Here is a 22,398-nt window from a genome sequence, read left to right as displayed (position 1 = left end):
TTACCTATTGGTATTTTCCTTCACACAAAAAAAGCTATTGGTTTTTGGTTTTAAGAGCATGTTGTCAAGGGCAAATATAAATATTAATAATCGAAAACCATGAACATGTTAAAAATTGAATTTATAAATAGGTTTTAATTAAAAAATTATAAAGTAGAAATTGGTTTAGTTTCGTTATTCTTGTATATTTCAGTTGATTACAAGTCAAACATAATTTATTTATTTTTATTTAGTGTATGATTCCTAAAGTATAATATAAAATACACTATTTCTGTCAATATATATATATATATATATATATATATATATATATATATATATATAATACACTGGTTTTTTTAAGTGTGCATTGCCAGCAATAGCATGTACGCCATCAAGAGAACGGACTTGTGGTTTCAGTTTACACTTGTAAGAAAGGCAGAGAAATTTTGGTATATAACTCGTCGACACGTCAATATGATAATAGTTCCATCAAAGTTTTAAGAACCCACCATCGTGATATTGCTGCGATATCATAAACACGACAAGACAAAACCGCATCTGATATTTAATCAACATATAAAATTGGCATCAAATGTGAGATTGTATGTAATTTTTACATTTCTCACTTTTTTGTTTATCTTTGTTGTATATATACATTTTAGAAATACACCCTAAACATTTTTATGGTTCCTTTTTTTTTATTGTGGCGCATTTTTATTGTTCATAAAAAATAATACATCATCCTGATCCGTGTACTAAAGATGACCTTATCCTCCATTCTTCATGTCATTGTTGTTCTTCCATTCTTCCTCTGTTTGAACATGTTGCGACTCATAAAGTGTTGTGTACTTGTTTTTTAAAATTGTTTCTTTACTACTTCATGGGTTATGACTTATGAATATCATGCATGACATTTATGGAATATGGATTGTGAATATGCATTTTGAATTTCGCAAAATCCTACATTCAATTTACTAGCATTTTCAATTTTTACTTCCCTTTCCAATGTAAGATAAAATCCCGTTGTTAACAACTTTGCTATTAGTCGGTATGAGTCTCAGACTAATTCTATTTCAAACTATGCATCCAAAATTCCCAACAGTAACTTCAATCAACAGAAAATTACTTATATTCGAAACCATTTGCAAGCAAAGCACGCTACAGATATAATGAGCAAAACTATATCAAGTATCAATGAAAATGGGACCAGAATTTCGGTGCCGGTGGGGCTTGTTAACTCTCACTTTTCAACTTTCAAAATAAAAAATGCAAGGGTAAACCAAAAGAAAAAAGTATTAATTTATGGAAAATAAAATGTGGCAGAAAGAACACATAATCATGTACTCTGCCTGATATGTATGCCTATGAATGCTTTTGGCTTTTACCATTTCTGTGTATGTTTTCCTTAATAATGTTACCTAGCTGTCATTCATTTCTAACAGTTTTTTTCTTGAGATTGGTTGCAATTGTACTTGTCCATGAGCTGCGTCAGTTCATTCTCTAACTCCTTCTCAAGTTCAACCTGCTCTTGCCACTGCTTCTTCTTCAGAGCCAACTTTTTCTCTTCATGAATTTTTTTAATTTTCTCTCTCTCTGCCTCGAATTGCTTCATCTCCTTGTCTTGAGGCTTCAGGAAACTAGAGATATTTTCCACCCTGTTGATAGAAGATGATATATTAGAAAATGCCGAACGCAAAAGAGAATTTTGCTTCAGAAAGAAGATAGATTAGAATATTGCTTGCTAATCACTTAGTTGAGTATTTTACCAAAATGGCAAAAGAAAGCTAAGATATATATGTAGTAAAAGAATGATAATATGAAACATCCTTGGAAATTGGAATAATGCACAATTAGGAAATATTAGGTGTACTTGTCCTCTTTCTCAGAAGATTCTTTGCAGGACTCTTTCACTTTTTCTTGCATTGCCTGCAGCTGTAATTTCACAAACTTATCCTCCTTTGCAGCTATGGCTTGTTGAATGTCTTGGATTTGGCTCTGGAAATTTTTTTCTAGTGCATCCATCTAGAAAACAGTATTTCAAAATGATCATCATTCAGAAAGCTACAACCAGAATCAAGAAAGACAAATTTATAAAATTCCTCCCCAGAAAAGATCACACTAAAAAAGTTGTACAGCAATAAAGGCTTGAGCAGACACCAAAAAAATGGAAGTGAGAAAAACAGGAACAAATAAATGAAGTTGTAAGAATAAGAAAAATAGCCTTATCTTATCGGTTTGGTTTCTCGTAAATATCATATTTTCATAAAGACAGCCACCATTCACCAGCATATATGATTACCCTCAAAACATAAAGCATTATAACCAATTTTATGCATAAAGGCTCTCAATTATATGATAACAATCAGAGCTTCTTCTTGCGAAACCCAATGAGCCCAACAAGAATAACATTAATTTAATTTCATCCTCATAACCTTACCTCCTTGTCCTGTTGGTCAACACGGTTTTTTTCAGTTGTCATGCTTAACTTCTCACTTGATTTACATAAAGAGTCTGCACCGACTTGTGATTTGATTTGTTCTTTGGCTACCATGCTCTTATAATAGTCAAGCTTCCGACTATCATCATTAATATGTTTTATCTTTCTCTCAACCATCTCTTGATATGATCTCATTTCAAACTTCAGTTTTGTCTTTCCTAAAGAATGTAGATGTATCAGCAGCATTCATTTAAAATATTAAACGATTGCCAAAAAAGAGAAGAAACACAAAAATAACACTTAGTTCCCTCTCTTAGAGACAGAAAAAAAAAATATGCCAACTAAGAATTACTAGATTACCAAACTCTTAAGAAATGTAGAGTTGCCATATTCAAGTTCATCATCAATTATTTCAATCAAGTAACAACTGTACAGGGCTGACATACAATAAATACAAAACTGATTAAGAGAGAGGAAAAAATTACCTCCGGAGTGTTTGTTGAAAATATCCAAATCTTCTTTAGAAGCCAAGTAACCATAAAGTTGGCGCTTCCCACCTGGGAGAAATGGATTTTGACAGCAATCCCAAGCTTCCCTATCTCTTCCTTGCTCTTTAAAATGCTTGTGCAGCCGCACAGCTTCTAGATAACCTGCCGTGGTTTCCTCAAAAATTAAAGCACTCATCCCTCGGTGCCCTTGTGGACCATACGAGTGTCGAGCCTTCAATGCAGCATAGTCACTGAAGCAATCGACGAGTTCTTGGTTCCCCATTCCATTCCACTACAATTGAATTCAATGAGGTGAAACTACACATGCATATAACATAAAAGAAATTCAGCAAGTAGCTTCATACTTGATTTAACACATACACACACCCACACACACAGAGAGAACATCAGCAAGTAGCTGCATATTTGATTTAACACATCATATCCAAACTAGAAAATAAGACAATATTATTGTACCTTATTACTTTCGTCCTGCTCATATCTTGTATTCATGATAATAACCATTGGGGGCCAAACTATTTCATGATCCTTGACTTTCTTATCAAGACCCTCCCATATATTGTGGACTTCGCCAACCGTTGTTAATGGAGCTCTTCTCCTGAAACACTCTTCCTCCAAAGTTTCAGCAAACATCCGGTGCAGTCTTGCCCTCGTTGTTTGTATTGTTCTGGAATGATCCAAAAGGGGCTGCAACCCTTTGTACCAATCAATAGCACCAGAACCCCCTTGGCATGCTGGGCAATGCCACTGCCTGTCTAATGAACTTATCTCCTCATTGGTGAGTGCATTTAATTTATCAAAGAAATTCCTGAGCCACTTGCTCTTTTTGCACTGTTCATGGCTTCTCTCCCCGGTATCCAAGTCAATGTTGTCTAAAAAACAATCGTCATCACTATCAAAAACAATATCAGATCCATTGTCTTCACAATGGGGTTCTGGGATTCTCTCATCCTTGCATTCAACATTTTTTAAATCCTTGGATGTAGTTGTATCAACAACATCAACAGATGAATTTAAACATGTCTCTGATGTTGGAGATATTGCTGACTCAGGAGGCAACTTGCTGTCATTCAAAATTCCACTTCCCGTCAAAGCCAGAGCATCTGGAGAATTACTTTTGTCCTGTAGGTTACTGTTGTTAGTCAATCCGTCATTACCCCGCTTCCCCAGCCTCAGCTTCTGAATCACACTTGGAACTTCCCATGCATTTGGTCTAGAATTTTGAGAAAACCAGGATCTTGAAGCACTGCCATCAGAAATGCTCTGTAACTGCCTTGAGTTGTTTACACTGGAGTCAACACTTTGCTGAGAATTGGCTACATTCCAGCTCAGCTTATTGTTTTTGGAACCAGACACTCTATACACACTTGTCAACTTCGGAAATGGATCAGCACCATCATCAGCCATAATTCAATTTTCACCACCTATCTCAGGGAGTTGATACTGTCACTTCGAAGCATAATTATCAATGACACCTCATACAAAGGCAACAAAACAGCTTCCAGTGGTCAAAATATTGAAGCCTCTGGGAATCAGGGAAACAATAAACAAGCAAATGGATGGCTTAATTAAAAAAATACATCTAGCATCAGAAGTTCCAAAGGAATTGGTTTCATAAACAACAATCCTTACCCAAGCTAATTTATATATAAAGTTTGAAAATTGTCATAAGAAACAGTCCAAAAGTTCCAATTCATGTCAATGAAAACAGTTTAATTAATTCATAAACCGAGAGCCAGAGCATTGGATCAATTCAATGATAAAGTGAAAACCTTTCCAGCAACTGTGATGGAAATAGCACAGAGTCAAGAACAAGTTTGATTGATTACCTATCCCTTAATTCTCAATCGTTGTGTTCCTCTTTTTTCTCATTTGGTTGATTAACTACACAAACAATCGTTGTGTTCCTCTTTTTTCAGCCCCAACAAAGGAGCAATCGAGGAACAGAGTTATCTGAGAAAGAGCAAATATCGGGTACATGCATTGAGAATTCATGAAAAGAATCTACTTACCCCTGCCAACAAAAGAAAACAGCAGAAGGAGCAACAGAACAAAGCATTGGTTTATAACAGCATAGCAATAACGCATTCATAAGGCAATTGTACTATTAAGAGTTTTGCATGTGAAAGAAGCAATAAGAATTTAAAAAAACAAAAATCCATGGAATTGGAGAGAGAATGCAGTAGCAGCAGCCATACCCGATAGCAGATGATGGTCCAGAGTCTAGCGTGTAATGTGTATGTGTATCATAATCACACAATAAAAAGTCCCACACGGTACCCGTGAGAGACTCTCTAACAATTACTCTTAAGGGAGTGTGTTTTACTGTTTTAATTTTAAATGAGTGTTTATTTTTATTATGAAAACTAAATGAGAGTGTTATTCTTTAAAGATAGTAAAGTTTTATGAGAAATATTATTAATATACTCCTGATACACTTCTTTAAATATATTATTGGTTAATTAAAAATTGGTGAGTTTCGTGTCATGTTTGATGCCCTTTTTTCAAATTTTAGGGTTTTCAAATTTTAACTAATTAATTAGAGATAATATATTTGAAAAAGTGTGTTACTGGAACTAAACCTTTTATATTCTTTAAAAGATAGTAACGCTTTTAAGATTTTTATTTATTAGGAAAAGATCATGTTTTTTTTAAATAAATCATTGATAATTATATTTATTTAACTTCCTAATTTGTTAAATTAGAATAAATTCTTTTTTAGCTGAAAAAGAAATCTAAAAATTTAATACAAAATTTATTTTACATTAAATAAACTTTAATAACATAAAAATATTATTATTATTCATTTTCATTAAATATATAAATTATTACGTATATCATATTTTAAATCTTTTAAACAATATCTTTAGAAACAATTAAATTAAAAAATAAAATAACAAAATTATAATAAACAACATAAATATTTTTAAAAATCTAATAGCATTGTTTAAATAGTTTATATAATTGTTTATTGTAATATAATATTTTGAAAATTTAATAAATTTAATTTTATTATTAAAATGTTTAATAGAAACATCTAAATAATATTTACTTGATTTGTACTTTATATGTTTGATCAGTTTTATCTTTTTATTTTACGTGTAAAAAAATTCTATTATATTTAAATAACTTAGTATTTTTATGACATTTTCAATTTATTTTTTATATTTTCTATTTAAAAATTAATTAAACATAAACTCTTGTCTTTCTCCAAATCTACTCCTGCTTCCACCATATTCGGTTAAGAGTGGCTCCAAAAATGGGCACTACTCACAGTTTGTGTATTTGCGTATGATAAATATTTGTTTTTATATAGTAGAAATTATAATAAATAAATAAATATAATATATAAATTAAAATTTGAATTTATAGTGAATAATTTAATTTTTAATATAAAGTTATTTTTAACAATTCATATTTTTTAGAAATTATTGAAATTCATTTAGATATAACTAGTTGATAATGTGTGCATACGCATGGGTCGCGTTGATTATATATAGGCATGTTTGAAAAAAAAAATTGTGTGAAAATAATTGATATAAAAATGAATAATAAATTATATGAGAAAAAATGAATCACTTGTAACATAATGAAATAATATAAAAAATACATTAAAAAAATGTTGAGATCAATTTAGAAGATCCTGATTAGTCTAATTACTCTTAATCTATGCTTAATAAAATTCTCAAGCCTTTTAGTTAATATGGAGGTGGTGATTGATGAATATTATATCCAAAACTTCTTAGTTGTAAAGACAAAAATAATCACTAAATGCACAATTATATTGATGGACGTTAGTGACTATTATACTCATGAATCCCCTGCACAAATTTTGTTTAATGAAAATAACTGTGAGCAAAAAAACTAAAAAGAAAGTTAAAATAGCCTCAAAATGACATTTCAAATGTTATTTTGAAATTGAAATTACTTGTTGACATGTATGCTATGAAGATCATGAATGATCATTCCAAAGGTGAATGCATCAACAACAATAATTTTAAACTTCCTTTATTTCCTTCAAAATCAAATGTTGTGTTTGCAATTTGTCAATAACAACTTTGATCCCTAGGTAACAAAAAAAGACTTTAAGTCTTAAGATAATGTTGCAGGTGATATATGGTTGTTATAAGATGCTATGGCCCTTGATTTTTAGTTGTGTAGCATATGTTGAAGCTAACTTTGAATCTCTATAATAGAATAAAATATTAACTACTAATTTAAAATAGCAACAAAATTAACCCAAATTTTCGCTTTTGTATGTATAAATATATGATAGATAGCCAATGATATTATGGACGAAAAATACTTCCAAATCAGATAGACAACTCTTGGGATGATCTTCTCCACCCTAAGAGAAACACAATGACACATTGTTATAAGTAAATTTAAAAAACAAATGACCACTATATAAATGAGCATGTAATTACTTGAATAATTAAATCCCTTAGTTCCTGAGCTGATTGACTGATGATTTCAGTGCATTCATGATCCCAAAAAATTATATTTGCAGTGTCTTGTCCATAAAGTACCTTAATATTCAATTTGTACCTATTAAATTTTTAAAAAGCACAACAGATTTAATGAAATTAACTGTATAAAAAGGTTAAGCCAAAAGCGGTACGAAAAAATAATGGTAACCTTGCAACAAATTTTTCATGGTATGCCTTGCAGTGGCATTTGAATGGTCCATCAGATCATTTTTATTTGAATGGTCCATCAGCGTCATTTTTGTTGTATAAAAAGGTTAAGCCAAAAATGGTACAAAAAAATAATGGTACAACCTTACAACAAATTTTTCATGGTATGCCCCGTAGTGGCATTTGAATGGTCCATCATCATCATTTTTTTTGTTGCATTGCCTACATCCTTGATAATACCAACCTTCCTTCCTAACAATAATCTATAATTTTAGTTTTCATGGTTAATTTGAGACTTGTTGACTTTGTATTTTTTAAAATAAATTAAGCTTGTTAGCAATTAAATAATTAAAAAAACATTTGTTATGTGAATAATGAACAAACATATGTCAATCAATATTTACAGAGTACACAAATCAACGTTTGAAATTTGTCACAAGGATTAAAATTGTAGATTTTTTTTAAAGTGAGGTAAAAAATGTCTCAACTAAAAAAAGATGGACTAAAATTGTAAACTTTTAAAAAGTGGAGATGAAATGTCTCAATTAAAAAATGGGAGGACTAAAATCATAGATTTAAGAGAATAAGAGGATAAAGTTACATTTTAGCCTAATTTTAACCATACCTAAAGCATCAACTAAACATGTAGTAATGAGATTAGACACAAATTTCACAAGACTAAAAAGAAGACAATTTATTTTTTAGAGACTGAAAATAAATATTATCATATTTACATGGACTAAGAACATATGTAACCTTTAAACTATTACTCTCTTGTTAATGATGAATTGATAAATTACTTCAAAATGTTAGTGATGTAGTTATGTTTTTTTGCTGTCAAAATTTTATTAGAAATATTTTAAAAAATGCTTGTAGTTATGTTTTTTTACTGTCAAAATTTTATTAGAAATATTTTAAAAAATGCTTGTATTTATATGTCTTTTTTATTTTGTTATCATCGCTATTTTTTATGACCTAACCTATCAACGCACTTTCTTGGATGCTTAGCAAGTGAACTCATGGCCAAGTAAAATGGATTAGGAATGTCAATGTGGGTCAACTCATCCACTTTTGGTGAGCCAATGATGGATAATTGCTAAAAGTACATTCCCTTATTACTAATATAACTCCTCTTTCCAAGTAGTGAATCCATAAATTTTTTCCAGCTGAATAAAAAAAATAGTCTAATATTTTTGTAGAAAAATATCATATGATTTTCACAAAATACATTATTGTGTAATAAGAAATCCAATTTATTTTATATTTCACCTCTTGTAACTTTCTACATTCATTTAAAAAATATATATCTTACGAGGCAACTGTTATTTTCTATGGTGGCAAACAATTTATTTAACATATTTTAAATGAATAAAAAATTACTTTGTGGGGCAATTGCCCCACTCTTACTAACGTGGATCTGGCTCAGTCTCATGCATTCTTTCTTCGTTAATAACTACTTAAATATCATTGCATAACAACACTCTTCATTTCCCTTATTCGTTTGATTGTTTGGCTCTTTATCCTTCAGCAAGATTCTTCCTTTGTGACACTATTTTCTGTCAAAGTAACAAGTATGTCTCTATTGTTCCTCTTTTCATTTTTCATTCCTTCGTAGTTTATCCCATAAACATATTAGTTATTTTACTTACAAATTTGTACTTTTACTCTTTTGATCATACCATTTATTTTTCAAGAAAATTTGCAATAGAAAATATGTTTGATTAGATTTGGAGTAATTCAAATATCATTGAAGTCTTATTGTTTCTTGGTAGGATTTCTTATAGAAATAAGGGGAATTGATTTGACATATATCCTCATATTTATGTAACTTAATAAATATCAACAATTATTACATTTCTAATCTAACTTTTGAATTTGTTTTTTTGGTGGAATCTTCAGGTTATTGGTTTGAATAATCCATTAGCTTTGTTGATAAATAATCTCGGTCAAACAATCAGATTGATCACCTTTAATAGGATCTTTCAGATATAATTTTTTATCCACAAGACTCAAATCTCATATCTTATTTAAGAAATTTAAATTCAATTCCACTTGAATCAATACACATATTGTCTTAATCAATAGTTTGAGCAAGAAAAGCACATTGCCTTAGTTATTAAATGTTGTGTGAAGCAATGCAACGTTACACAAGCAAAGGCCTTTGCAACTTGCATGGACGTTGAAAAATATTGGATGGTTATTAATGAATAGTGCTTCAAGTCAAATGAGATAACTTTATAAATGAATAATTATTGTAAGATTACGTTTCCTTTACTTGTTATTGATCAACACAAAAAAGAATTGGCCCACATGACATGTTAGTTTGTTTTGTTACCCCAGTCTATTTAGTATCAATGTAAGTCACATTAAGAGGACCTTATTAATTAAATATTAGTATTATAATATTCTTTTAATATTTTTCAATTTTTGGGCCATGAAGATAGTCCTCTGCTAACATATGTTTCTTTTCATTTGTTGTTTTAATTGGTGAACAAAGGCATTCACTCATGAAGAAGAAAGGTCCATGTTCGCATTGCAGAATTAGTTGTAAGTTCTATTTCTGTTGTTGTTGGGGAATTCTGGATTTTATTACATATCTCATTTCAAACCATTTTCTCAATTGAAAGAAAGAAGTATAGACTGATAGTACCTAAAAGTGTTTCCAATTTGTAATGAAAAATTATGATATATTTTGTATTCAAAATATATAATAATAACAATAAATAGAGAAAAATAAATTTGTGTATCAGGATGTGCATTCTTAAAACAATAATTTTTTTTTAATAATATGAAGACTCTACATGTATCCACGTACCGAGATCAATATATCTGTGATCAACTCTAAACTCTAAAGAGCAAACTTTCTTTGTACCTTTTCAAGTCTAAAAATTAGGCTTGAAACTTTATAGTTTGTGTCTGGTACACATTGAGTTTAGGTAGATGCTTAGATACTTCTGTTTATAATGTCAAAGAAATGTGAATTTGGGTATTTTCGAAAAGGTGAAATTTTATTTAAAATAAATTCATATCTCTTTATATTTATATTTAAAAATAAAAATTATTTCATATCTTTTTATCTTAAGAAATTTCCTCATATAAGGTAAAGATAATTCTCAAATAATCATTCGACTACTTACAATAACTAATCACATTCTATCCTTCTCGTGTGTAGCAATAAAATTTTATTCTTATTCTATGAACAACTTTCACATTTATAACATAATACTCTTTGTTTATATCAATTATATTCTTGGTGTTAATAAAAAATATAATAATATTCTAATAAAATATTTATTTGATTAAATTAAATTCTCTAATTTAATTATCAAATAAATTATTTTGTTTTGTAAAGATTGAAATACTTGTTTGTGTGTGATCCCCGTAAATTTAATATTAAACAAATAGTAAATTAATCTATTAATCAAAGTAAGCGTCTAGTATAGTACTCCTTAACGTCCGGATAATATGAAGCAACTTCTTTTACCTTCAAGAACCAATAACCAATAGAAAAATAATGTAATATTTTCTTCCATCATTTACAAGTCAAGGTTAATTTTAGAGTATGGTATTACAGTCAAATTCTAATAAGTTAACACATTATATTTAATCAATAAATAACTTAAGAAACTCTTTTCTTCTTTCATTCAATTGTCCAAATCTAGGTTTTAATTCTATCATAGAGTTTAAACTCATTACCTAGAGTTGATGATTCTTTTTTTATTCATCATTAATTCTACAAGTATTTAATTATATTCAATATCCATTCAACTAGTGTCCTGAGCCATTAAGTGTCTGGAATTAAAATTTAACAAATAACTTACTAATTATTTTGTTAATCTCAAGTCAAAGGAAACTATGATATTTTTTAGAACTTACTATTGATAGATTAAGATAATATTAACCATTAGGAATTCTCAATTAAGTTAGTTTAATTATGATATTTACATGTACATCATCTATATATATATAATTTAATCAATGGGATCTATTAATCTGTATTCAATAAAGATTATTACATATATATTGATCTATCTTGATTATTGAAGTCTTATTCACAATAATCTTACAATTAATAATAATTTATATTAAAATTATAAATGATTTATTTTTCATTATCATAATCTTTATCATGATAATAAATCTCTAATTTTAATTAAGGACTTATCAAATTAATAAAACAATAAATATAATAGTAAAATAAAGAACATTTTTTTACTAAAATTAATAACATCATAAATTAGATCTTGGACATACACATTTTAGTAAAATAAAGATCAATACATATGATATTGACCTTTCCGTTTTGCTGTTATTTGAACAAAAATTATGAAAATTGTTCAATTCTATTTCATATGGTATACTAGTATCATTTAATGTTTTCTCCATAAATGTTTTTATACCATTGATTATTATTTATGGCATATAATTAATTTTACTATTATCTAACACATGATTGATTTTTTCAAAGTTTTCTTTTACTTTGAGATTCTTTCTTAATGCCAGATTTATTTAATAAATTGTATATTAAATTCTCTCTTTTTCTTCTAAAATCTCGATTATTTATATTCTTAAATTATTTATATTTTTAAATGGACTAAAATATAACTTTAGTTTATCTATCTTTCTCTCATTTTGGTTCTTCTAGTTTAAAATAGGGACATTTAATTCTCAATTTTTATAAATAATAGTTTTGCTCCAATTTTTAATTTTTAAAATTTATTTATATTTTTTAATCTGAATTAATAATGTCCATGCTTATCTAATTTAAATATTTTTTGTTTAACTTTTATATATATATATATATATATATATATATATATATATATATAGTGTGTGTGTGTGTGTTTTGGAATTTCAAAGTTACTAGGCAATTGTGGATCAATTTCTTTCTTCCTCTCTCCCATTGACAAATTGAGATCTCTTGTTATCATAATTTGAACAGATACTCCACTTTGGCCTAATGGACCAGCTGATAAACCGGTGTTGTGTAACGCTTGTGGATCAAGATACAAGACAAGAGGACACCTTGACAATTATCTTCCCAAGAATGTCCATCCTCAGCCACACCACAAGAAATTTAAAAATGTAAATAGCGGAGGAAGTAATCTCAATGTTGAGCCTGAGCTTGAGTCCGGCAACCAACTTTTAAACCATGTTTCGCCTAGATCTACAACTAATGGTGACAGCGACAAGTTAACCTTAGATGTCCATCATATATCACCACAAGGTATGTAATCATTTTCATCCTATTTCTATCCTTGATAATCACTTATGATTCCATACACATGTAATGCTGCTAGAAAAAAAAAATTAATGATGAAAATAAAAGACAAAAAAAGTCTCGGATTTTAATGTCTTTAAATAACATTATTTTTCGTTTAAAGTCAGAAGTAACCTTTTTTTCATCTCTAAACTAAGAAGGTATTTGCACGGATCATTCCCGTTGTGATGCATGTTCAAAATACATATGTTCATTACATTATTTTCATTGAAATAAACATAAGTAGCTAATAAAGCTCTCCAAGATGGCAAAAAGAATAATAACAATATTATATGCATTTGCACGGGTCATTCCCGTTGTAACTCACATCTCGTTGATTGGGGATACAAGTTGTACCCACTAGGAGCTTAATTTCTTCGAGGTAGGCACGTTCTTGATAACGATGGTGTGGTCAGGATATTGAGGACATAACTCATATCCTTTTTCTTTGTGGCAAACGCAAAGGCGGTGTGGAGAATTAATGTTGCATTTGGAAGCGCTTTAACCACCATCTCAGCAGGATACGTGGATTGACTGGTTACATTCGTGCATGGACCAGTTTGGGTTGATTACTTTGGAAGGAAAGGAATGAGCATGCATGTGTTTGATCAGAAAGTGCTGAATCCTTTGGCAGAAGAAAATCAGGTTTCGTTACATGCATGTTGATGGTAGCTGATTCGGGCAACCAGGCCCAACTAGGTTTGGTAGGTTGCTTAGAGATTCCTTTGGCAATTGCATCCGTGGCTTTATTGGAGATATTGGGGTTGCAGATAACACAAAGGCTGAGTTTTTAGCTTTGTTGTTCGGTTTGCATATGGCATGGAGATTAATTGCAGTACAATCGTGTACTTTGCTGCTCGGATTCAACTTATGCGTTGGCTATAGGCATAGGATTGGAATGTTCAACTCCAACATACTTTGAGGAAAGGAAATTAATGTTTGTGCTGATTTCCGGGCAAAAATGGGTCTGAATTCTGGTAGTGCGTTATTAGAATTGGAGTGCCCTCCTAACGAGTTGAAACATCACCTTCTGTCTGATGCTAGGAGAGTGCAGTTTCTTAGGCTGTAATCTTTTTCTTTTTTGGTTTTAATTTATCTCTCATCACCAGAAAAAAGGCGAGTGGGGAGGATGGAGCGGGTGGGACCAAAGGGAGAAAAAATGTGTAAATTTGAAAAAAATAATAGAAAAAGAAATAAAAATAGAATATGACAAAAAAACCTCTTTTTAGGACATGTGTCTCCAAAATTAACTAGGTTATTTTTGTACTTTCCATAGTAATACATTGGATATTGAACAAAGCAATTAATTATTATAATAATAATAAATATAATATAATAATAATAAATTGAGAGAGATTTATGTTGTTAATTCATTCTAGTGTTAAAGATGAATAAAATAGACATTTTTAAACGAAAATTGTTAATTCAGTATAGTGTTATGGATGAATACAATAGACATTTGTAAACAGAAATGGAAGCTGGAGATTTAAGGCTTGATGAATGGATTTTAATATAGCTTTTTAAGTTATTTGCTTTCACACAGTTTTTTTTTTGCAAATGATATAAACTAAAAACACTTTCGGGTTTTAAAGGTATGGTTATAAAAAATGTGTATTATGTAAGATGATTCTCTCGTCAAAGGAGACACACTAAAAAAATAATTATGTCTCAATTAAGACACTCTTTCATGTAAATTTATGTCACATATATAATATATTTCCAAAAATCAAACTCTTAGAATCCATGAGAATATTTTGTCCTCTCAGTAGAAATTTGTAAGCTACAACCATGCATTAACTATGGCGAGTAATATTTATTAATTTATTTACTAATTAATTCATTACATTGCGGGTGGTAACTAGTTTGTTAATTTGCTTGAATGGGGTTAATACATATACAGATTTTGGGAAGAAGATCCCATCAAAGAAACGGTCACCGATGGTGTACAAGCGTATGATACCAATGGAGAAGTTTCAAAAGCAGCTTGTTAAGTTGTATAAAAGTGAAAGACAACCAGAAGAGAGTGTTTTGGTGGATAACATGATGAACTTCATACCCGAAAATGAGATAGGACTTGGAACCATTCTTCTTAAGACAAATGATGATGATGCTTCTTCTACAGATAAATGTGGATCATCCACATCTGCACCCTGATTGATCATCGAACGAGGTTTTCATTTCCTGTCATTGGATTTAATTGCACAATTAGTATTTGAGTCTTTGCTTGCATTGCAGAAATGTAAGACATCTTTCGGTGCATGTTATGATTATGAATTTGTGACATCTTTCGGAGTACTTGTTTATGGACCAAGAACGGTTATATTTATGTAGTGTGTATGGTAATGCGCAGATATAGATTGTTGTGACAATTAATTATATTGCCTTACCAAGTTGCAACTAGTGTTTGAAAGTTTTTAGCCATATATATGTTTGATATGGATATTTTGCATTACAGAGAATAAGTTGTTCCTAAAATTGACAAATTTTGATTAATGTAATCAACACGATGTTTTGAAATGTTCTAATTGATAGACACACTGATCATTGAAAAAAATAAGAAGCATGCATGAAATATATAAATTAACGTCTTAGGGTTTGTTTGAGGCAATTTTTATTTGTAATTTTCAAAAATTTCAAAATTATAACTAGTTTTTAGTTTTAAATTTTTAAAAAAAATTAATTTTAAAATAAATCACTTTAAAATTTTCCTATTTTGTCAAGATTAGTTTAAGAATGCATTTGTGAAGTGGTTGTGAGAGTACTTATCACTGATGATTGTAACAACAAAAAAGTTGACGAAAAATGTAATGAGAGTGTGTATTTTTTTTTTTTTTTATTGAAACTAAGAACTAAATTGATAAAAAAAGATTTCTTGATATTGAAAGTGAATATAAAAGTGTTTTAAAATTAAGTTAAAAATTATTTTGACTCCATTTTATTTAAATACGTGTTTGTTATGAAAAATGCATTTTGAAAATAAAAAAACAAGAAAATTGGTACCTCTCTAAATGAGTATTAATAAATTTGATTTTAAATTATGTTTTTTACTAAAATCAATTTTGATGAAAAATATTTTTAAAGTAAATTTATTTTATTCTACATTTTTTAACTTAAAAATAAATTTATAATAAAATTTAGTCTCTACTTTTTTTTAATTAGACATACGCTTGAAACTTGATTTTATTAAGAAATAATATATTGATGAAACTTATTATATTTGTTTTTTTTCTCTCTCCAAATTAAGAAAAAAATAGTAGATATTTATACTCTTAAAAATACATATTGATAAAAAGATCATTTTATTCTTAGAATTTACATAACGTAAAATAAATCATTAAATTTATTTTAAACGTTTTTATGCACAATTTTGTTAATTAAATAAATAAATTTTTATTTATTTTTTCTTCTTGTTAAATATATTATGATTCGTGAAAAAAATGATAAAGACAAAGCAGAGAAGAAGAAAATTTGGAGAAAATTATGTGTATTTATTATAAAAGAAAGGAATTTATTTGTAGTAAAAAAATAGCTAAAGCAAAAGATAAATAAAAATAAATAATAAAGATAAAAAAATATAAACATCCACAAAAGAATATTTACAACACTTATCTCTGTTACTTAAACTTTTATTTTCTTTTTTATTACAGAAAACTAATTCCATGTCAGAAACCTGGTGAATCACACTACCAATGGAACCACGACTTTGCTAAACATTAATTCCTTTAGATATTGGCTATGGGTAAAGAAAAAGGATGCTGACGTGGATGATCCGCGCGTGAAGCTGGCGCTGAGTCCCGTTCCTCCTAGGGAGAGTGACGTTGCAACGATTTCACACCGACTGACATGTCTTCTTCTCTCTCTTACTTTCACTCTGCGCATTCTTTTCGCCGATCCAATCTGAGTGAGTGTGTGTCGGCATGGATTCAGCATTTGCGAGAACGAGAACAAGATCCATGTTCTTCTTAGCTTCACTCCTCTTCTACATATTCGCAGTCACCACCACCACCACCTTCGCATCCATCCACATCTACGACCATGAACCTTTCATAGAACTCGGCAATTCCTACCTCCTCGCCGGCGGCAGCGAAGGCATCGTCGCTTCCCAAGCCAATTCCATCCACGACGATGGCCGTTCCTACATTCGGTAACCTCTCCCTCCCTCTCTCTCTCTCTCTCTCTCTCGCGATTCCAGCTGCGACAGTGTTCGATTCGTCTTTAAACTCTTTACATTGCTTCATTTTGACTTAATGTGGAACTTAAAATGCAAAACTCGTGGATTACTTATGCCTGATTTAGCTGGATTCGTGAACTCCTATGAAGTAGGAGGGAAAATAAAATATGGACTCAATGGTTTAAAAATGAGACGGCGAGAAACTACACTAATTGATGGACTAGAGTTAAATTAGTCTTACTCGTCGTTTCATACTCTCCAGCTTGGACTAATTAATTAATCTGTTAGAATCATAGATACATCTTTCTTTTATGAATGACTCTGCAAACATCAGATATGAACTCTTAGTTAGGATAAGTTTCTTCATTAGTTTCCTCAAACAATGACTCTAAATCCTCCTACAAAATCTTCCTCCTAATAGATTAAGAATGTAGAGTAATGTTAGCAATTCTATCTAACACTCTCTTTATCATTGATTGAAATTTATTGGAAATAAAAAAAAAATTCCACTTCGTATTTAATGACTTTTACTTGTATTTTGTAGTTTCTAATAAATTTTAACAATGATTGAGTGTGTTGTTAGCACTCTTCACGAAAGTATTGAATGTATTCTAAGTTTCCAGGACGTGAAATGTGTTTATTTTCTTCATAAATTAGTAGGAGGATATAGCATTACTCTTTCTCAAAATTCTGTTGTGACCTATATGAACCAACAGATTAATAAGCAGGGTAGATATGCATCGATGAGGAAACACTAATATTGAAGCATGAAATATACGCATCAAGTATTGTTCTTTGAAATTTTAGAATTTGTATATGAATTTAATAATTTATATCTCTTACATCATCTTTGGTTATGTGTCAAATATACCACACAACTCCGGCTTTTTTCTTTGGGGGGGATAGATTCGAGAATATAACCTTCAGGAGAACCAAAGCTTCAGCTAAGGCACGCGGTTCTGTGCCATTACACATCATAATTTTTGAGGCTGCTGATCGTAATGATATAGGTGGTTCTGCTTATGGTGGACAACGGGAAATCTGTTGCAGTCCTGATTTAGCTAAGATGGGAGTTTGTAAGCAAGGAGAGATTATTAGGAGACCTTCTGCAACGGACATTAATTGGCCAGTCATTTTAGACGTACAATTCAAAGGCAGATCTAAAACTGCAAGTCTAGATTCTCAGAAAGTTTCTATCACAAAGACTGGAATGTATAATTTGTTTTTTGTAGCTTGTGAACCCAAGCTCAAGGGCATAGTAATGAGTGGGAAGACAGTATGGAAAAACCCTGATGGGTATTTACCTGGTAGGATGGCCCCATTAAAGAAGTTCTATGTATTTATGACACTGGCTTATGTTTGCCTTAGCATCATTTGGTTTTTTCAGTATGTGAGATTTTGGGATGATGTACTGCAACTTCAGCACTGTATCACAGCTGTCATTGCTCTTGGATTGTTTGAGATGATTCTCTGGTATTTTGAGTATGTGAATTTCAACAATACTGGAATGAGACCTATTGTGCTCACAACATGGGTTGTCACTGTTGGGGCTATAAGAAAATCAATATCACGACTTCTCATTCTCTCTGTTTCAATGGGTTATGGTGTTGTGCGACCCACTCTGGGTGGTCTTACATCAAAGGTTCTTTTACTTGGAATAACTTACTTTCTAGCATCCGAGTTACTGAATATTACTGAATATGTGGGGACCATCAATGATGTGTCAGGAAGGGCAAGGCTCCTTCTAGTTCTTCCTGATGCTTTCTTAGATGCATTTTTGATATTATGGATTTTTACATCTCTTTCAAGAACACTGGAGCAGTTACAGGTATCTTTTCCTCAAATTCTTATTATTTTGCAGCATCTATAAATTCCCTATTTTGAATCTCTTACTATCTTGCTTTCTTAATATGTTTGATTTTGTGTGTGTGTGTGTGTATGTGGTTCTTAGGCAAAACGAAGTTCTGTTAAGTTGGATATATATAGGAAGTTCTCAAATGCATTAGCAGTAACGGTGATCTCCTCAGTTGCTTGGATAGGATATGAGGTAAGGCTATAATTGTGTTTGAATAACACCTACTTCTTGTAATGAATAACTGAAATTGATGTTTTATCCACCAAAAAAAACTGATATCCATATTTCACTGTTTGGATACTGCATTGTTGCAAAACAAGTGAAGAAAAAGAAAAAATTCCTGGTTTTGATTGTGTTTGTCCCTTTGGCTTCCATTTAATTGTTGTAGAATTTTTTATCACTATTTAACTATAAATTGTCATGAAATGTTGTTTTCTCATGGAAATTTACCGTCATATTGCTTTTGCTTTTCAATTTGTTATCTGTGTTGTAATCACTGCTAATTTTTCTTTTACAGGTATACTTCAAAGCTACAGATCCTTTCAATGAGCGCTGGCAGAGTGCTTGGATCATCACTGCATTCTGGGACATTCTAGCATTTGCATTACTCTGTGTTATATGTTATCTCTGGGCCCCATCCCAAAGCTCTCAAAGGTGAATTGTATTACCTAGTGGGATAAGGCTTTTGTTGTTGTTGTTGTTGTACCATGACATTTCATTCCCAAGATTTATCATTGGTTATATTTCTATTTTAAAGTGATTCATTAAATGAATCTCAAAAACAATTAGACTACAAGCTTTTGAAATTTATGGCTCCTCTGACGAGACTGCCTTGTCATGAGAGGAAACCTTTATTTCTGGGTACTGGTTGAACTTTGTGCTGGCTTCATCCATTAAGAATTATTTATTTATATTTATGTCATGCTAATGTTGCTGTTATGTTGTTTGGCTACTGGCTAGTTGTAGTAGTGAGAAAACAAAATTATCACGTCATTTCTTGTTGTAATGTCTGATTCAAATGGCTTAGGGATGAGTCTCACTTATTAAGTTTGATTTGCCTCTGCAATCTATGTATAGGTATGCGTATTCGGAGGAAGTGGGAGAAGATTCTGATGACGAAGAAGCTCAATCTCTCACCAAGGGAAAGCAGGAAGGTCAAGGTGAACTAAGTTTAGTTCGGCAAGAGAAGAATGGTGGAACTGATGTATCCTTTGATCAAGAAGACGAGTCAGAAGAGGAGGATAAAAGGGAATGAGCGCTTAAGAGCTTTTTATTAACCGCACTTGCACTGTTTTTACAGCTGTGTTCCGCAACCCTTCACGAGAAGTGTTGTAAAATTTTGTTCATTTGTACCAGAATAGTTAGAATACGTTTTATTGTGTATGGAATTACTGTATAACAAGTATTGTCCATGCCGATGATCCAATTTGCTATCCTATTTTTTCCCTCACCCTTGTGGACTTCGAAATCTTTTCGATTGTTGGATTAGTATGTGTGTATAATTAAAAAAAGAACAGTGAAGTCTCTAATGTGTCATGACTCATGAGTTAGGAACTTCTTTACTTTCATTTCTACCAACTATTTTATATTTTTGGTTTCACCACGAACATTTTGGTACTAACTATGTTTAAATTTTGTTTTCATTATTTATATTTTATTTATGGAAACTCAACTTCCTTACTTTCTTAGGGTCCCATGAAACTAGTATAATTTAGGAATTTTTTATTAAATTAGTGTATTTTGGGAATATTCTACATTAAATAAGTATAATTATGGAAAAAAAACCAATAAAAAGTATTTTTAAAACCAATTAAAAATATGTTTATAGAATATAATATTTATATTATTTTAATAATTTAAATTAAAAAAAAACATCAATGCACAGAAGTTCGGGTGGCCAAATCCGACTTTCTTACTGTCTCATGACGTCAGTATAATTTAGGGATCTTTTAGTAAATTAGTGTATTTTGGAAATATTCTACATTAAATAGATATAATTATGGAAATAAAACCAATAAAAAGCATTTTTAAAACCAATTAAAAATATATTTATATAATATAATATTTATATTATTTTAATAATTTAAATTAAAAAAAAACATTAATGCATGAAAGTCGGGGTGGCCAAATCCTACTTCTTTACTGTCTCATAAAACTAGTGTAGTTTAGAAATTTCTTAGTAAATTAGTATATTTTAGAAATATTCCACATTAAATAGGTATAATTATGAAAAAAACCCTACAAACTACTTATCCATTGATACTAACACTTACTTTTTATAATTGACTATTTATTTTATTGCTATTAAGTTTATCTACTATTTGACTATTTATAATTCAGCACTAACTGTTTAGATTTTTGCAAATTTCCACTTTCTACCTATGTTTTGATACTAATAAATACTACTCTATTATTGACTTTAAATTATTACTATTTATGTACCTTCCTGGTATTTTATAAACCATTTGATTTTCTGTTTTGGTGTGTTTATGTATGTTGATATTAGTAGAAGTACTAACTAAAACTCTAAGAACTTGTGTAATATACAAATGTGTGGCAGTACAATATATTATGTGTTTTGGGTAAACTTGAGTTTTCTCTTGTGCTTAGCGTGCTAATAATTGTATGTGAGAGCTAATATAAAATTTAAGCACAATAAAGTTTACGTAATAGTTAGGAGTTGCTAAAATATACAAATGTTCTTGTAACTTATTTTTTGATTTTAAATTGATTTTTTTAACTTTTAAGAGTTCTAAAATGATTATTTTTTACATTATGATAAGTTAGTTCTTTCAAAAAATTGATTATTTTCGATTTATGAATATCATTTTGAATATTATTTTAATAGATTTAAGAAGTTAAATTAATGTTTGAACCAAAATAGACATAATTAAGATAAAAAATATATGAAAAGTGAATTTCATGATCAACTAAAAATTTAAAAATCTAATATCAGATTATTTTCTTATTATTTATAAGACATTTTTTGTTTCAAACATTAATTGATTCCTATAGTTTTCATGTATTAAAATATAATGAAACAAGTTTTGCATTTTAAATCTATAAAAATGGTTAAAAATCTCATTTAAAAAATAAATAAATGATCAATTTTTTGAAAGGATTAACTTGTCATTAAAATTAAATAAGAAAATTATTTTAAATCTTTTAAAAGTTAGAGGATGAAATTAAAACAAAAAAATAAGATAAGAAATTATTCCTTTGAAGCATATTATTATTTTTGGTCCATTATATTTTAGATTATTTTATTTTGGTATATTAAGTTTTAAAAATTTAATTTTAATTTTTTAAATTCTGCTGGCAACCTTAGTGAATAATCGTTACTAATTTTTTAGCAGTAAACAAAAGTTTCAAACATGATTTAATAAAAAAATATAAACCAATAGAGAGAACAGAACTTCTCACCACCGTCGCGCCACATCTAGATATGAGAGATTCAACCAAAAACATAAACCAACAAATGATTCATGACTAACTATAAAATAAGAATCATCCATAAAACATGATAATAATGCATAAAAACAAAGAA

At 29.8% G+C, this 22,398-nt stretch overlaps 3 protein-coding genes across 8 annotated transcripts; 2 read left to right on the top strand and 1 right to left on the bottom strand.

The window, feature by feature from the left end:
• Window positions 1–1,093: 1,093 nt before the first annotated feature.
• LOC114422233 (protein SUPPRESSOR OF GENE SILENCING 3-like) lies at window positions 1,094–5,183 on the bottom strand. 6 transcript variants are annotated; one of them, XM_028388475.1, is made up of 6 exons: window positions 5,127–5,183; window positions 3,385–4,942; window positions 2,905–3,199; window positions 2,420–2,637; window positions 1,853–2,004; window positions 1,094–1,637 (listed from the first exon to the last, which is right to left on the bottom strand). In XM_028388475.1, exons 2-6 carry the CDS (start codon window positions 4,333–4,335, stop codon window positions 1,418–1,420), a joined length of 1,836 nt encoding a protein of 611 aa, XP_028244276.1. In that variant the 5' UTR covers window positions 4,336–4,942; window positions 5,127–5,183; the 3' UTR covers window positions 1,094–1,417. The 6 variants fall into 6 exon arrangements, with proteins under 6 accessions (XP_028244276.1, XP_028244278.1, XP_028244277.1 ...); XM_028388477.1 differs by having other exon boundaries at window positions 3,385–4,453; window positions 5,127–5,180; XM_028388476.1 differs by lacking the exon at window positions 5,127–5,183 and having other exon boundaries at window positions 3,385–4,453; window positions 4,758–5,120.
• A 1,681-nt stretch (window positions 5,184–6,864) lies between these two features.
• LOC114423936 (GATA transcription factor 26-like) lies at window positions 6,865–15,215 on the top strand. Its single transcript, XM_028390840.1, has 3 exons — window positions 6,865–6,901; window positions 12,508–12,792; window positions 14,726–15,215. Exons 1-3 carry the CDS (start codon window positions 6,865–6,867, stop codon window positions 14,977–14,979), a joined length of 576 nt encoding a protein of 191 aa, XP_028246641.1. The 3' UTR covers window positions 14,980–15,215.
• A 1,364-nt stretch (window positions 15,216–16,579) lies between these two features.
• On the top strand, window positions 16,580–20,425 carry LOC114422232 (transmembrane protein 87B-like). Its single transcript, XM_028388474.1, has 5 exons — window positions 16,580–16,969; window positions 17,903–18,824; window positions 18,948–19,043; window positions 19,369–19,505; window positions 19,929–20,425. Exons 1-5 carry the CDS (start codon window positions 16,743–16,745, stop codon window positions 20,104–20,106), a joined length of 1,560 nt encoding a protein of 519 aa, XP_028244275.1. The 5' UTR covers window positions 16,580–16,742; the 3' UTR covers window positions 20,107–20,425.
• Window positions 20,426–22,398: the final 1,973 nt, after the last annotated feature.

This window comes from Glycine soja, chromosome 8, assembly GCF_004193775.1.
Source record: "Glycine soja cultivar W05 chromosome 8, ASM419377v2, whole genome shotgun sequence".
Classification (NCBI taxonomy): domain Eukaryota; kingdom Viridiplantae; phylum Streptophyta; class Magnoliopsida; order Fabales; family Fabaceae; genus Glycine; species Glycine soja.
Note: the sequence above shows the minus strand (reverse complement) of the source record. Positions and strands in the feature narration are given on the sequence as shown.

Excerpts from the sequence above, each read along its gene's own strand:
- LOC114422233 (XM_028388475.1), bottom strand. The coding sequence starts at position 4,335 with ATGGCTGATGATGGTGCTGATCCATTTCCGAAGTTGACAAGTGTGTAT. Across the intron at positions 2,638-2,904 it reads TTTCAACAAACACTCCGGAG|GAAAGACAAAACTGAAGTTT; the intron begins GTAATTTTTTCC and ends TACATTCTTTAG. Across the intron at positions 2,005-2,419 it reads TTGACCAACAGGACAAGGAG|ATGGATGCACTAGAAAAAAA; the intron begins GTAAGGTTATGA and ends ACTGTTTTCTAG.
- LOC114423936 (XM_028390840.1), top strand. The coding sequence starts at position 6,865 with ATGTATGCTATGAAGATCATGAATGATCATTCCAAAG. Across the intron at positions 6,902-12,507 it reads CATGAATGATCATTCCAAAG|ATACTCCACTTTGGCCTAAT; the intron begins GTGAATGCATCA and ends TAATTTGAACAG. Across the intron at positions 12,793-14,725 it reads CCATCATATATCACCACAAG|ATTTTGGGAAGAAGATCCCA; the intron begins GTATGTAATCAT and ends ATACATATACAG.
- LOC114422232 (XM_028388474.1), top strand. The coding sequence starts at position 16,743 with ATGGATTCAGCATTTGCGAGAACGAGAACAAGATCCATGTTCTTCTTA. Across the intron at positions 16,970-17,902 it reads GATGGCCGTTCCTACATTCG|ATTCGAGAATATAACCTTCA; the intron begins GTAACCTCTCCC and ends TGGGGGGGATAG. Across the intron at positions 18,825-18,947 it reads GAACACTGGAGCAGTTACAG|GCAAAACGAAGTTCTGTTAA; the intron begins GTATCTTTTCCT and ends TGTGGTTCTTAG.